The following is a 14,525-nucleotide window of genomic DNA, read 5'->3' as shown; positions in this document are numbered from 1 at the left end:
TTTCGAGGGACACCTTGGGCAGGTGAAGTAGGAGAGCTGCTGGCCCCTGTCCATGGGTTTTTCTAGGGGTGGGAAAAATGATTTACGCAATGAGCGAGACACAGTTTTGATGATCCGCTTCAGTAAAGGTGAATGCGGACAACCCAAAAGGGGAACCCTTTGCGAAGTTCGATATGGAAGGGCTCCCTTTGCCTCTCTTTCTCCCTCTGTCTCTGCCTCTGTCTCTGTCTCTGCCTCGGCCATCGCCAGCATATGTACATACCAGCACTGGCCTCTTTCCCCATGCACTCTGGCTCTGTCTCTGGCTCGTTTGGGCCACTTAACCGTAATTAGGGCTTTTCAATATTATTAATGATGATGGTCGCTTGCTGGCCTGGAAATGTGGGAAATGCATTGCGAATTGATGACGATGACTGCGACGACGACGACGGCGACGGCAGACAGGCAAAGGACTGACGGACTGGCGTACGGACATGCGGACAATGAATACAAAAATGCAAACACGCAAACCGAAAGCGCAACAATTTTCGAACTGCAATTTTTGTGCCGCTCTGCTTCGCTCTATTTGACTTTTGCTGTAGCTTTTGTTGCTGTTGTGTGCCGATGTGGTGCTGTCGGTGGTGGCGGCAGTGGCGGCAGTGGTGGCAGTGGTGGTGGTTCCATCCATACGTTTTTAGCGTTATCAGTGCAAAATAATCTTTCAATCAGCCCTCGACGAGTACAAACAACGTCGTCGACATCGTCGCTCTTCTCTGTCGTATGCAAAGGCCAACGAAGCGTAACGCCAATTGTTGCAGTTGCAGTGTTGCAGTTTCAGTCGTTCCTGTGTGTGGCAGGGGAGGTCTGGTGGCACTTGAAGGGCTTGCAATTACAATGAACCCAGAACCTATCGAATGGCCAACTTCAGACCAAACTCCGATCCATCCCATATCCGAGGGGCCGACACACCACTTGTTGCAGAGTGCGTTGATTCACGCATCCGATTCCCCTCCACCGATAAAAGCATGCATATGGCAGGCATAGTCATGAGGGTTTTCCCATAGAGAAGATAAATGGAAGGATTTGCACTGACCAGAGCGGAATGTGATTAAGTTTTTATTATTATCGTTATTTTTCAAACATTTTAATGAAATTTGAATGACCATAAATTAATAAACGACGAAACAAGCTGGGAGGAATATATATGTAGATATAGCATTTGGACAGAGATATAGGGAGTGTGGAATGCTTAAAGGTTAGAGGCAAGGGCAGCGGTTTTAGTTGTATACCTTTTACTCAGTTAGTATATATGTAATCTAATGATTTATGCAACGCATGCAATATACACATGTAATGCGCTAATATTTCGCTTTGGGGGAATTTTTAAATACACTTGTAACAGTGAGATACAATATTTGGTTGCTTATTGTTTGTGAAAACTAGGCATCAAACAAAATGGAAAGACGGATAGACAGACAAAGCTATTTGCGACTTGGCTATTGGTGCTGATCAGGAATATACGTACATTATGGGGTCGGAAACGCTTCCTTCTTGGTGTTACACACATTCACACATCTTGCCCAGAAAGAGCTCAACCCCAACAATGGGCTGAAATCCCTTTCTGAAGGAGTTCATAAAATTTAAAAATGAATTTCCATGAATCAAGTTATAGAGATCTTCTTTGAACTCTGGCTAACACGGGAGTCTATGCGAAAAATGCCAAAGACTATTTTATTTTGTTTACCCTGACAAATTGAGCGTTTTTTTGAAACTTTGGGGTTACACTTTAAATATTTGTGGAAATTCTAGTATAAAGATGAGCTTGGACAAGACAAAATTGGACCAGATTATCCAGGAACTAACCGGATTGACGGGCGGGGAGAACTGCACCCTGTCGAAGGAGGTGATCGTGGCGCTGTGCAGAGAGGCGCGCGAAGTGTTTCTGAAACAGCCGATGCTCCTGGAGCTGGATGTTCCCATAAAGGTGTGCGGCGATGTGCACGGCCAGTTCACAGATCTGCTTCGAGTCTTCAAAGCGTGTGGATTTCCGCCGCAAACGAACTATCTGTTTCTGGGCGACTATGTGGACAGGGGCAAGCAGTCGCTGGAGACCATCTGCCTGCTGATGGCCTATAAGGTGCGCTATCCTGAGAACTTGTTCCTGCTGCGCGGCAATCACGAGTGCGCTGGCATTACGCGTCTGTATGGCTTCTACGATGAGATAAAGCGGCGCCACAACGTACGAACGTGGCGCCAATTCACCGACTGCTTCGACTGCTTTCCGGTGGCCGCCGTCGTGGCTAACCGTATCTTCTGCTGCCACGGCGGCCTGAGCCCTTCACTCCAGAGCCTGGACCAGATCCGGAACCTCCCCCGCCCCACGGACATCCCCAAAGAGGGCTTGCTCTGTGACCTTCTATGGGCGGACCTGAACCGCACTGGCTTCGGTTGGGGCCACAACGACCGAGGCGTGAGCTTCACCTACGACGAGAAGATCATAACGGAGTTTCTCGCAGCCTACAATTTGGACCTGATGATCCGCGCCCACGAGGTCGTCGAGGATGGCTACGAGATGTTTGCCAACCGACGCCTCATCAGCATTTTCACGGCCCCTAACTACTGTGGACTGTGGAACAACGCGGCGGCAGTGATGTGTGTCAGCGCCGAGCTCGTCGTCAGCTTCGTAATCCTGGATCGCAGAATCTGTAATTAGCAATACAACCTAAATACTTTTACGTACAGCATACTGCATTATGCCTTCTGGTATAGACATATGTTTAAACAATAAAGGCATTATCAGAATTTTAGGAAACTCTCGGGTATCCAGTTTGTATTTGTCAAATGATTACAAAACATTCAAAGTGCTATTATATTTAAAAATACAAAAGGATACAATCTAGTAGATCTTTTTACTCGCTTAGTTGTGGTCTGTTGTAGAAGGAGCACGTGATATTTAGAGATCGATTATAAAATAATATAATCTTTAAATTTATATCGTTTTTGTACAATTTGACTTTGTTAAGATTTAGTTGGTGTATCAAATAGTATCTTATATCTCCAATATATACAATTTTCCATCGGAATCCATATTAGAGTCATTTGTTCTGCGTAGCTCCTGTATATGTTTAAGAGACTTCTTGTTTTTAGGATATTTTTGTTCTTACAATTGGTATTTGACGTGTAATAAATATATAGATTACGATCATGTTAAAGCATATTAAATAAGATGTAGAAAGATCCGTGCACTGTGATTTGAGAGTGCATGGATTTTTGCAATAAATAGGAATATCCAATCTCTATCCTCTCTTGGCACGCCACAGATTTGTACACAATTATATAATCCATTGTGGTTCCCATACGAACGCATCTACTGCTGGTGTCTTATCTATATCCGTACCCCCCTAGTCACCACATACCGCACTTTCAACTCATTTCAATTGCCATTTGCGCCTTGTTTGCCTAGTCGTTCGCGAGCCAAGACAAAAAAAAAAAAATAAAAAATAAAATAAAAAAAAAACGAGAAAAAGAAAGAAGGGGAAGGCATGGAGGGGAATTGCAGCGGCTGGCGAAGAGGAAGCGGCCCAAACAAGCGGCTTCGGCCCGGGAATCATTTAAGCATTGCGGTGTGAAATTTCACACCGATTGCAATAAAAATTCAAGCGACCAACAATAAAACGCGAGAGAGAGAAAGGCCCGTACCCACTGAGACAGAGCCGAAAACCCCCAGACAAAGTCGAGGCCCAGACTCAGGGCCCAGAGCCCAGGGCCCAGGGCCCAACATTGAAACAAAATCAATCAAACAGACGACGGGCTGCGCATGCGCGCACGCCGGATGTGGATGTGTTGGTAGCTGCCGCTGTGGTAGCCACTGCCGCTGCTGTTGTTGTTCCAAACGGCAGAGGGTGGGGGGTGCTGTATTCCGGGGATGGGGGCCATGTACTGGTGGCGTTAATGGTGTCACTAAGTACGCCGCAAACTGACGGATGGACGGACGGACGGACGGGCGGAGGCTTCTTTCGATGCCGCTGATCATCGAATGGAACCAATAAAAGTTGCCTTCCCATTGTCTTTATTTGCGCGGGTCGCGCAGCCTGTACTCGTACTCGTACTCGTATTTGTATTCGTATTCGTACCATTTCCATTTCCCATTTCATTCAATTTGCATTTGTCGGCGCCGAATGTGTGGCCAGCGCATGGTTGAATGGTCTTGCGGGTGCTGCTGATGAATGGGGGAGAGCTGGGCTGGGAGTCCGAGTCCGAGTCCGAGTCGGGGGAGTGAACAAAAGAGTCAACCCATAGAGCCGAAACAATTCAATTGTCTGCCTGGTTGGGCATTCGGTGTTGGTTTTCTTGTTTTCGCTGGCTGTCGGTTGCGGTACATTGCATCTCACACATCTCGCACATTAGCGGTGCCAATGCCAACGATGACGATGACGATGACGATTGCAATGACGATGAATGGAAGACCGTTCGGCTTCTCTTCTAGCCCTCGAATGATGAATAGATCACTGGAGTCTAATGGAATTCGCGGCATGAACGTGGAAGGGAAGTGCGAATTTGATGGAAATTCAATGAAATTTATTTCGCATTCCCAAATATACATACATATCTAGTCATCTACTTCTTATTAAATATCATTGTTATCTCGATAAGGTCAAAGGAATATTCGGTAAATTAATGGAGCTGTGACGCGGATTCAGTGATTGTGTGTATGCCTAAATCATAATTGCCATTCCATTCTATTTATGAGTGCATTTCCTCTCCCACTCAAACGCGGCCACTGCACCCATCCTCTGCTCGAGTTTTACACATTGCTAATCATATATCATTCATTTATCTATACGAGTGCGAGTACGAGTATATGAGTATTTCCGACTAACCCTCCCTCACACTCCACAACACTGCACTGCACTCCACTCCCCCGTCATTGCTTTGCTGTCTGAGTGCTCTCTGCTAATATGCGGGCGCGATCGGAACCGCAACCGAAGCAGCAAGCAGCAAGCAGCGACTCGCACCGAAGTCCGAATGTTAATTGCACTCGACGGAGGGATGGAGGGACGGAGGGAGGGACCTACATACATACATACATATAAATATATTTTCCAATGAAACATTTTTATGTTAATTCGAAAAATTGTTTTACAACCAATTAACTTAGCCAATGCACCAAAAAGATCAACGGACAAGATCGCAGAGCACCACTGAGAACCACCGAGCGGCAGAGTGGCAGAGTGGCAGAGGGTGAGCGTCGATCGCATGCCGCTTGGAATTTCATTATGCGACTGTCAGTTGATGGCCCAAACTAAGACCTGGCACTGGCAATGGCACTGGTACTGCCAGCGGGCAGGCAGGTGCACCTCTAGAGACACACGATTCGTAGAGACAACTTCCTTATAGACAGTGCTGCAATGGTAGTGGTGGTGGTGGTGGTGGTGGTGTTGCTTCTGCTGGCGGTTTCCTCAATTCTGGATGAATGTCCTGTTGCTGCGGGTCAGTGCTGCGCCTCGCTCTAAATCAATCAAGCGCATCCAACAGAACCCAAAGGAAAACACACACAACAAAATAAAACATGTAATATGCTATAGGGGAGAGCGTCGACTAGGGGATACCTGGTACTTGAAATACTCGTTGTAAAAGATGCGGCTATCGGCTCGTGATGATTCCTAGTAGAATATGACTACGAAAAAGGATACATCCCAGGTCATGCTTGTATACATAGCTCTTAGAACTAGTATATGGGACACACTAATAAGCTCCACTCTAGTATTGATCTTAATTACAAATAAAAAGAATATAGATTGTTGTAAGGGTCGATATACCCATTGTGATCTGCCAAGTACCGGGTATCGGAATACCGACAGTAAAACCATTTCAATTAAAATGCCACTTGGGGTCGAGGATGCCGCGCGCGCTCTTCCTGCTACAGGTGCGAAACACAGGCCACGAACCACGATGCACCCCGCACACCGCACACCGCACACCGCACACCGTTCAGACGGTAACCTGACCTGCGGTTGTGTCATGTAATTAGGAACTTCCACGAGGGGTTATCGGGGCTATCAATCGATCCAATCGATGGACGGATGGATCGATGGATGCAAACGAATGCAGTTCAAGTGCGGAATGAAGTCATTCCGGCAGCTGCTTCTGTTTACGGTCTCGACTGTTGGGGGTTCTGGCCCGTTCTTGGGTTGTTTTTTGGCCAAGTCATGACATCTCTAAGTGGCTGCTCGTGATATGCACAATGCGAAGGAAGGAAACTTTCCCAGGCCATCTATAACAGCAGTCAAGTCAACTGCTGAAGCCAAGATCTTCATTAAGGCCCAGTGCAGGAGTTATCTGGCAAAGGCAATCAGCTGGCCAGATGCGCGCCTTCAGAATTCAGAGATGCAAAGATGCTCCGCTCAGAGATGCAATGCAGTCCAGGAACACTCTCGTGTCCTTTGACGCTCCATATCTATCTGATGGACGAGGACTGGTGCCGTGCCAGTGCCCTGGCCAATCCCTGAGAGCGGCAGCAAATAATCTGAAGCGGAGCATCGGAGTCACGTTGCCAGACCCAGAGCCACAGCGAGAGCTAGAGCCAGAGACAGAGCCAAACCAAACCAAGACCCAGCCTAAACTGAAACCGACCACGCACTCTCCTGCTCTCTTCTATGAATCTATGGCAGCTGGGAAGGGGACTTAATTGCGTCGCGTCAACGTATAGGTGAATTATTATATAGAAGCCATAAAAAAATATAGCAAAACTTTGTCCCCATCCCCCCCCATCCCAGGCAGCTGCTGATCGCCGCAATGATAATCGCCCAGTTTCAGTGCCAGTCCCAGAGGCCTCTTACCTCTCTGCCTCAGCCCCCCAGTCTAAGGCACAGTCTCAACCTCAGCCTCAGTGGCAGCAAAATCAGAGCTCGTTAAAAACGCTCAAGTTGAACCAATCAAAAGACGCGCCGTCGACGACGCCATCGTTGTGGGCCATAAAAAACAAATAAACAACAGCAACAATCACGGACAGGCAGCAAAAAATTATTAAAAAGAAACCAAAAACAAAAACAAGAAAGAAAGAAAGACAGTGGCACAGGCAGTGGCAGTGGCAGTGGCAGAGGCGGAGGGAAAGAGAATAGAAAAAAAATATGAACTCGCCAAAGAATTCGAAACGAAATGGAAATATACGTATATTTGTATAAAAATGGGTAACGCATCACAAAAATGGTGAAAATGTGCGAGACTTTTTCCTCTTTTTGTAAGTTTTGTTGTTTTTGCTTTTGTTGTTTGGGAGCAAAAATAAAATATTCCTATTGAAAGTTCATTGTACGGAAGAACAGCCAGAGAGATAGCGACAGCGACATTGCTGAAGACGACTCATTAAAATATGATCTATGATCCATTGTTCTAGAAATTCAGAGGTTCGGAAGATGGCTTAGCCAGAAACGAGGGGAAATGTCGATGGAGAATGGCAGGAAATCTCGGTTTCAGCCTGAAACCCTGAACGCTAATTTGAAACTTTCTTTTAGCAGCCTTTTGCATATCGGTCATCCGCTTAGAGGAAAATAGAAGAAATAATATATTCAGCATAGAAAATAGCATAGATGTTATGAAGTATCCAATAATCCATATTATTTATTCCTTCATAATCTACGTCGAAGAATCGCATGCCAAATATCTTTTAATATGGGGCATAGTCCCAATGAATTGTAGCCCCAAAAATGTTGGCATATTATGAATACCAAGGCAAAGTCCACTGGGGAGCTTTCCCCGCATTGTCGTAACGTAACCCTGGCGGTTCCGGTAGCTTTTCTGCGATTTTCTGCCATCATCATACATTTGGCGATGGTGAGCGTGAATAGTAGTTGTTATTTGGCTTGGTGTGCAGTAGAGAAACCTCTTTCCCAGCGTTCTTCCCACAATGGCGAAAATCCAGCGGGCTGCAGGTCTTGATTTCCAATCCATCAGCATGACTCGTTCGCTTTCCGGGGCCCCAAAGTCTTGCGACTCGGTTTAATGTGGCTCAAACTGTGGACCCACCACTATCCACTATGCACCATCCACCATCCAATTTCCACCATCCACTCTCCACCTGCAACTCTCTTCTGCGGCAGCCCTAAGCGGGGACCATTAAATCAAACCACTCAACCACATCAACACCCGGGCGTGCAGCTTATTAAGCTGAATCATAATGAAATCTATATAGCCATAGACGGGGCTATAGCTGGCCCTGGCCTTGGCTCCAGCTCTAGCTGCTTCCCCGTGTCTTTATCAATTATTTTCGTAGAAGTCTCATCATCCTCATAGATTTTACTCCACCCTGCTCCCTATTCCTTTAGCTTCTGATTCTGATTCAGATTCTGATTCGGTTTGCCGAACCATTTCCATTGCCCCTCGCCCCGCGCCCGAGCCCTCGCCATGCATATTTATGGGGTATAGCAACTTTTGCCCATATTTTACACGTTCATAATTTTTACATTGTTCTATCACGCGAATCGCTTCGGATTCTGCTTCGGCTTCGGCTTTGGCATTGGCTTCAAGTACAGCTCCAGGTCTAGCTCCAGCTTCAGCTTCGGTTCTGGGTTTTGGACTGGAGCTGCGACTGGAACTGGGGCTGGGGCTGGGGATGGGGCTGGGTTCTTGGGCTCTCGGGTTCTCGGGTTCCTTGATGTATGGCCTATAAGAGACTCGGTTCGAACTTCCACCATCACCATCGCCATGGCCATGTAATGCATACTCCATTGCTTTCAGTCATTATGCCCCTCTGGGCATAAATCAGAAGTTGCCACCTTTCTCGCACTCCGCGGCCCAGGGCTCCATCTTGGGGCTGTTGGTCGCATGTGCAGCATTTTGAATTATTAGCATTGGACGCTGGTGCTGGCGCTGTTGCTGCCACTGGCACTGGCACTGGCACTGGCGCTGTTCTTGTTTGCTTCGGTTCTTTGATTGCCAACTTCTTCAACCTAGCGCCACACACACTCGTCGCGTCGCACCCCCCACATCCCTCCCACCACCACTTGCACAAGTATATACTCGAACACCCATATCCGTGTATATATCATCGCTGTGCCGGTTCCTTCTGCCTTCTTCTGTTGTCGGCCACATAGATTGGCGTTGTTTGGGTTTCTCGCATCGTGTAATGTGTGTGGTAAATAGCGGCAATTGGCACAGCTATTTGCCAGAGTGAGTGCCAGGTGCAAGGGTAGGGCTTTGATTGCTCCGGCATGACCAGGGCATTGACTGATTGGATTCATTGGATGGGTGCTGGCGCTTGATCGGTTTACCTTTGGTAAAGGGATTTACATAACAGATCGAAATTATAGAAATATGGCACGGATACACATAAGTCCACCGAAGGGCCATTTGATGGCTTTCTTGATTCGATTGATGCCAGATTCGGTTATATTAGAAATAGTATCCAAATTCCAGTTTTTCGATCACCGAATTCGAATATAAAATAAACCAAATTGACAAAGGACTTTCCTTAAAAACAAATAAATAAATAAATCTTTTGAAGAGAGTAATCAATAATGAAACTTTTTCGATTGGATCTACACTTGGAATATTTAAATATAAATAGACCAGAGGAATTGAATGACTCCAAAACGGTAAGATCTACATACTTATAATTCGCACGTACTCGACTCTCGACTCTACTCAATGAATGGCACAAGTTTGAACTCCATTTCTGAACTCAAACGATTCTAAATCTATACCTATTGAATTGCAATTGAAGTTGAAGCCTGTCTCAAGTTACGGTGTGGTTTATATTTTTGGTCATTATCCTACAGTTTCGAAACACCGTGTACTGCTACATTGGATTATATCATCCGAGCGATCAAGTTAACTCTGGCGGGGGGACTACGCAATGCCAATTTCTCATGGCGAACTCAATGCAAATCTCATTGCCCAATGCAGACGCACAAGCATTCACACTCGTACAGACTGGTACTCATTGAGAGACGGAAATGAAGAGCAGCCTCGGTTCGGCCATTAATTAAACCACTAAATATTACCAACTGAAACTAAACTAAACCGAAGCAACTACCAAAATGGAAACTAACAGCCAAACGGGGCTCAGACACAGAGGCACGGTGGGCCAGAAGCAAAGTTCAACACAAAAGCCAGAGCCGTGACTCAGTTACCAGGAAGATGGCATAGTCAAGAGAGGGGGAGGGCTGGTGGTCTATAAGGTCTACAAGCGTAATCAGCGCATTGGCCGCAGCATTTTCAAACCGCCGACTGATTTTTGCATAATAAAACACTTAATTTCCATGAGCATTTCCAAAAACAAAAAAACAAAAAACCGAAACAAAACACCAGAAGAAATACCTTCCATTGAGCAAAAATACATAAAGAAGAAGAAAAAATAAATTTAATAGAAAACCCCAAACATCTTCGTATGGGATTTCAAATGGGAAATTTATACAGCGAGTTGTAGAAAATCATTAAACAAATCGCACTTTAATAGGCAGAAGCAGAAGCCCCAGCACCGAGCCAACAATAGAGGCCTAAGGAAATTTACGACCCACAGACTCCCCCCCAAAAAAAAACAAGCGAGGAAAAAAAGAAGATCTAACCGAGCTGAACTGAACTCTGGCGAGGAGAGTAGGGGACAGAAGGTGGAGCGGGGATGAGCGAAGCATCCAAGCGGTGCAAAATTGAAGTGAAGTGAAGTGCAAAAGACAAACAACAACCACTACCACCACCACCAGTACAACCACAACAATGACTTGACTTCTCCGGAGTTCAAAATGAGACTCTCCAAATAAAGCCAGACAGAGGCAGAGACACGGCCAAAGATACAAAAACCACAGATACAATGAAGCACCTGCGCGCATGCGCACCCGAAAGCGCAGTCGAAGGTGCTCGCGCACGCGTGGGTGGACAGGGATAGAGAGAAATAGAGAGAGCGAGAGAGGAACGTGTGAATAGTGAGAGAAAGAGCATAGCATGAGCGGAGTATGAAAAATAAATCGGGAGAAAAAGAGCGCAACTTGCGAAGAGTGATAGAATGAGTGGGGCATAGACCAGTCGCAGGAGATTAGGCTACGAGCATCAGGAGAAGAGAGTGTAATAATGAGAAAATTAAGAGAGAAACAAGTTAAGAGCAGAATGAAAAATGAGATGGAGAAATTTTGGCGGACAGAAAAGACTAACAAGAGTGAATCAAAAAAATCTGCATCAAAGGATTGAGATTAGAAGTGGGTATCAGAAGACTGTTAGCAACGCTATAGAGACCTGTAAGCGAGGCATGAGAAAATTGAGGGAGTAGGGTGTTTCTCATGCACTCAAGAGCTACGCATCGCAGGGGAAAGAGGCCCAAGAAGCAGCCGCAGCGTCGTCGCCCATTACGTTTCAGTGCGTCCGCTAACCAAGCAGCAAACCCCAAAAAAAGAAGCAAACAAAAAACGAGAAATATCAAGAATTAAGGGTTTTTCGACAAGCCGAATTTTCAAATACCCTGAAAGTTCAATGACCTGAAAAAAAAACCTTAGAGTGTCTGCGATCACAGGAAAAATCTGATGGGTGCTGTGGAATCGTATAGCCTCAGAGGTTTATTGCAAATCTTATTATTGCCTTAAAAAAAAAATTATATATTCCATGATAATGAAGTGTGTAACGAAGTGTTTTACTCAGTTCGACTCCACTCAGACCCATGGAAGATTTTATCTATAAATCTATCAGATATGTTTTATAGATAAAATCAGAGTAGCACTACGAGTATAAATCTCTTGCAGGAAAATTTGTTTGAATTGAGTTAGTTCTTAGTTCGATTCTGATCAATGTTTTTTGAGACATATTTATGGTCAAATTCCAGATCCGAAAGGAAGTGTCTTAAGAAACTAGTGCGGGCCGAAAATATCCTTTCTTCGACCAACAAAACCCCTACTACTTAATGTTCATAAAGCTTTCCCAACACAAACTAATCGTCCAAATAGCAGTACTCTCTGTAAGTATAGTGTGTACTTGTGGAAACAACAACAGTGTCTGATGATATGTATGCGATTTTTATGTGTGAACGTAGACAAGTTCGGTAGTTAAGTAGATGCACAGGCATATATTCGTATATTTCTATACGCCAGGTACACTCTGCCCCGTCAGCCAGTTGGTTAGATAGACCGACGAACTGACGGACAGACAACAATAAAAACAAGCCAAAGAAAAACCCCAAAGTTAACCAACATTAACATTTAATCGAACCTCATGTTCAGTAGAGCATGTCTCCTGTTACATACGAGTTATCATCCGAGGGAGGGAGCTGCTACTGCTGCTGTTGCTGCTGCTGATGATGGTTAGGCCGAGGCGAGGGAGACCCACACACAAAGACAGACCAACCGACCGACTGACAGACAGCCAGACCGACAGATACTGGGAAATGGGAACTACTGAAGCTCTGCAAAAAGACTTTGCCACACTTGAGCTCCAGTTCCAGTGCCAGTTCCACATAGGGCTATATAAACATCGTATATATCAGACACACACACTCTCCTATATATGTAGGTACACCTGTGCACAGGTTGGTTAAAATTCCCGCCGTTGATGATCGCTCAACGTCGTCGTCGTCGTCGTCGTCATCGTCGTTAGCGTTTGCTGTCGCTGTCGCGCTGTCGTCTTTTGTTTTCGCATGAGGTTGCTGCTTTCCTTCCACTCCACTCCATTTCCATTTTCATTTCCATTTCCACCATTTTGCAGCAGCATTTTAATTTAATTTAAATTCGTATTTTATTTGCTTTTGGGGTTGAACGGCAAACGGGCGACCCACGTGATCGCCGCCGTCTGACGTTTGTGTGTAAAAAATCACATTAAACCTGCCCTCGATGGCGCCTTTTGGGGCTCCCCGATAACGTCCGCAGATCGTTTACCGATAGGCAAAGCAGCCTGGGAGATTTTCTAGCCCTTTCTTCAGGGTTGAGAGATCACCGAGATCGGTCGAAGGAAATAGCAAAGGTCAGTGATCATATGAGGCATTGCCTATAAGACCTAAAATTAGAAAGCGAACGTAAGGGGGGGAATCTTGTATATAAGATTGTAATATTTGAATGATGGTTGATGAATGATCTTTAAAGAGTTCTGAACAGGGTTTCTTTTTATTATTTCTCCCAGCACTGGCGCAGTTAATTCTACCAAAAGGCCTCAGGTCAAGCCATACACATAGCGTTGATCCGTTCAACCCTGGGCTAGGGCTTTCCACCTCTCAAGCAGGGAATTGGGAACAGAAGAAAAAAACAAATTAGTAAGTCCAGCTAGCGTCAAAAGTGAGACGATCTTTGTAACCCAATCCCCTGACTACGCCCAAGACCGGTAGCACTCATTATAAGGTCATGCTAAACGGTCCCAACACTTGACCAAAGCGACGCACACATCCGCAGAGGATCCCAGAGAGACTTTCGGATTCTGGATATGAAAAGCAGACGGAAAAATACGGATAAGTACAGGTATATACTCGTAACCGTATAATGTGCCAGTGAAGGAATGCCGGGCAATCACGATGGGATCTGCGGTTTGTGAGTGGCTTCCGAAATGAGCCAAGCATGCCCCCATACCGGGGCTCCACCTTAGCCCATTAAAGGCGAACGTGCCACAATTATGTGCGTTCACAAATTGCTCAATTGTTTCCCTGACCACCGCCAGAGCCACCGCCAGCATCGGCATTGGCATCAGCATCGGCATCAGCATCAGCATCACCTTCGTGTGCAGCCCATGGTGGACCACCGCAGATAAACGGAAATATTTGCATTTCGCCCTGGCACCGCTTATACAATTTATTTGCAATTTTCAATCAAGTCGTGGCCCGAACAAACAGAACTGAAAACTCAAAAAAAATGGGGGAAAAAATGAAGCCAAAATTGATTACTTTGCATCATTGCGGTTACAGAAACTCAGTGATGGCTTACAGTGCGTATCGGTAGCATAATTCAGCTGAAAAATGTGGTACCTGATACTAATATAATAAGAACCTGAATGAAAGTTTACTTTGGGTATGTAGTTTGTTTGTTCTTTTTAACAGTATCATTATCTACAATAAAAGTTAAGGTACGTCTCACACATGCTTACGAGTCAATTAATGGAAGCATAGATTAAATTAAATTAATTATCGAAATAATATGTCTACATGTTTTGCATGTTGAGGATCAAGAAAACCTTACCAACTGACGTTCATTTTATTTTGAGACTTTTCCTACTAAAACAGTTCCCAAATCGAATAACTAAAGTGTATTTTATTGAAGATGTCCAAGGGTATCCTCTCTCTTTCTCTGATTACATCACTCTTTTGTACATTTGTTTATGAAACGGACTGTTGATCGCATAGGGTGGGCCGGCTACGATTCGAACACGTTCCAATATTTTGAGGTTTTCTTTTCGCATTTGTCGGCCCATAATTTATAGCGAAAATTTGATCAATTTGAGTGGCGCTCAACCCGACTCACGGGTGGCATTCGAAGAGTACTTGCATTAGCCCCAATCTACCAACCGTCGCGACTGTTCCTCTGTCATATCTTTCTCCTTCCTTTGGGCTGCTCTCCGGCTCTCGATACGTTTTCACGCATCAACTAAAATTG

General features: G+C 45.3%; 1 protein-coding gene across 1 annotated transcript; it reads left to right on the top strand.

Annotated features, from left to right (window-relative positions):
• The first annotated feature begins 1,782 nt into the window (after positions 1-1,782).
• On the top strand, positions 1,783-2,749 carry LOC6597528 (serine/threonine-protein phosphatase PP-Y). The gene has a single exon (XM_002022674.2). It carries the CDS (start codon positions 1,796-1,798, stop codon positions 2,690-2,692), a length of 897 nt encoding a protein of 298 aa, XP_002022710.1. The 5' UTR covers positions 1,783-1,795; the 3' UTR covers positions 2,693-2,749.
• Positions 2,750-14,525: the final 11,776 nt, after the last annotated feature.

Source organism: Drosophila persimilis, unplaced genomic scaffold (genome assembly GCF_003286085.1).
Source record: "Drosophila persimilis strain 14011-0111.01,24,50 unplaced genomic scaffold, DperRS2 tig00000841-arrow-arrow-pilon, whole genome shotgun sequence".
Classification (NCBI taxonomy): Eukaryota; Metazoa; Arthropoda; class Insecta; order Diptera; family Drosophilidae; genus Drosophila; species Drosophila persimilis.
This window is presented reverse-complemented; position numbering and strand designations above follow the sequence as displayed.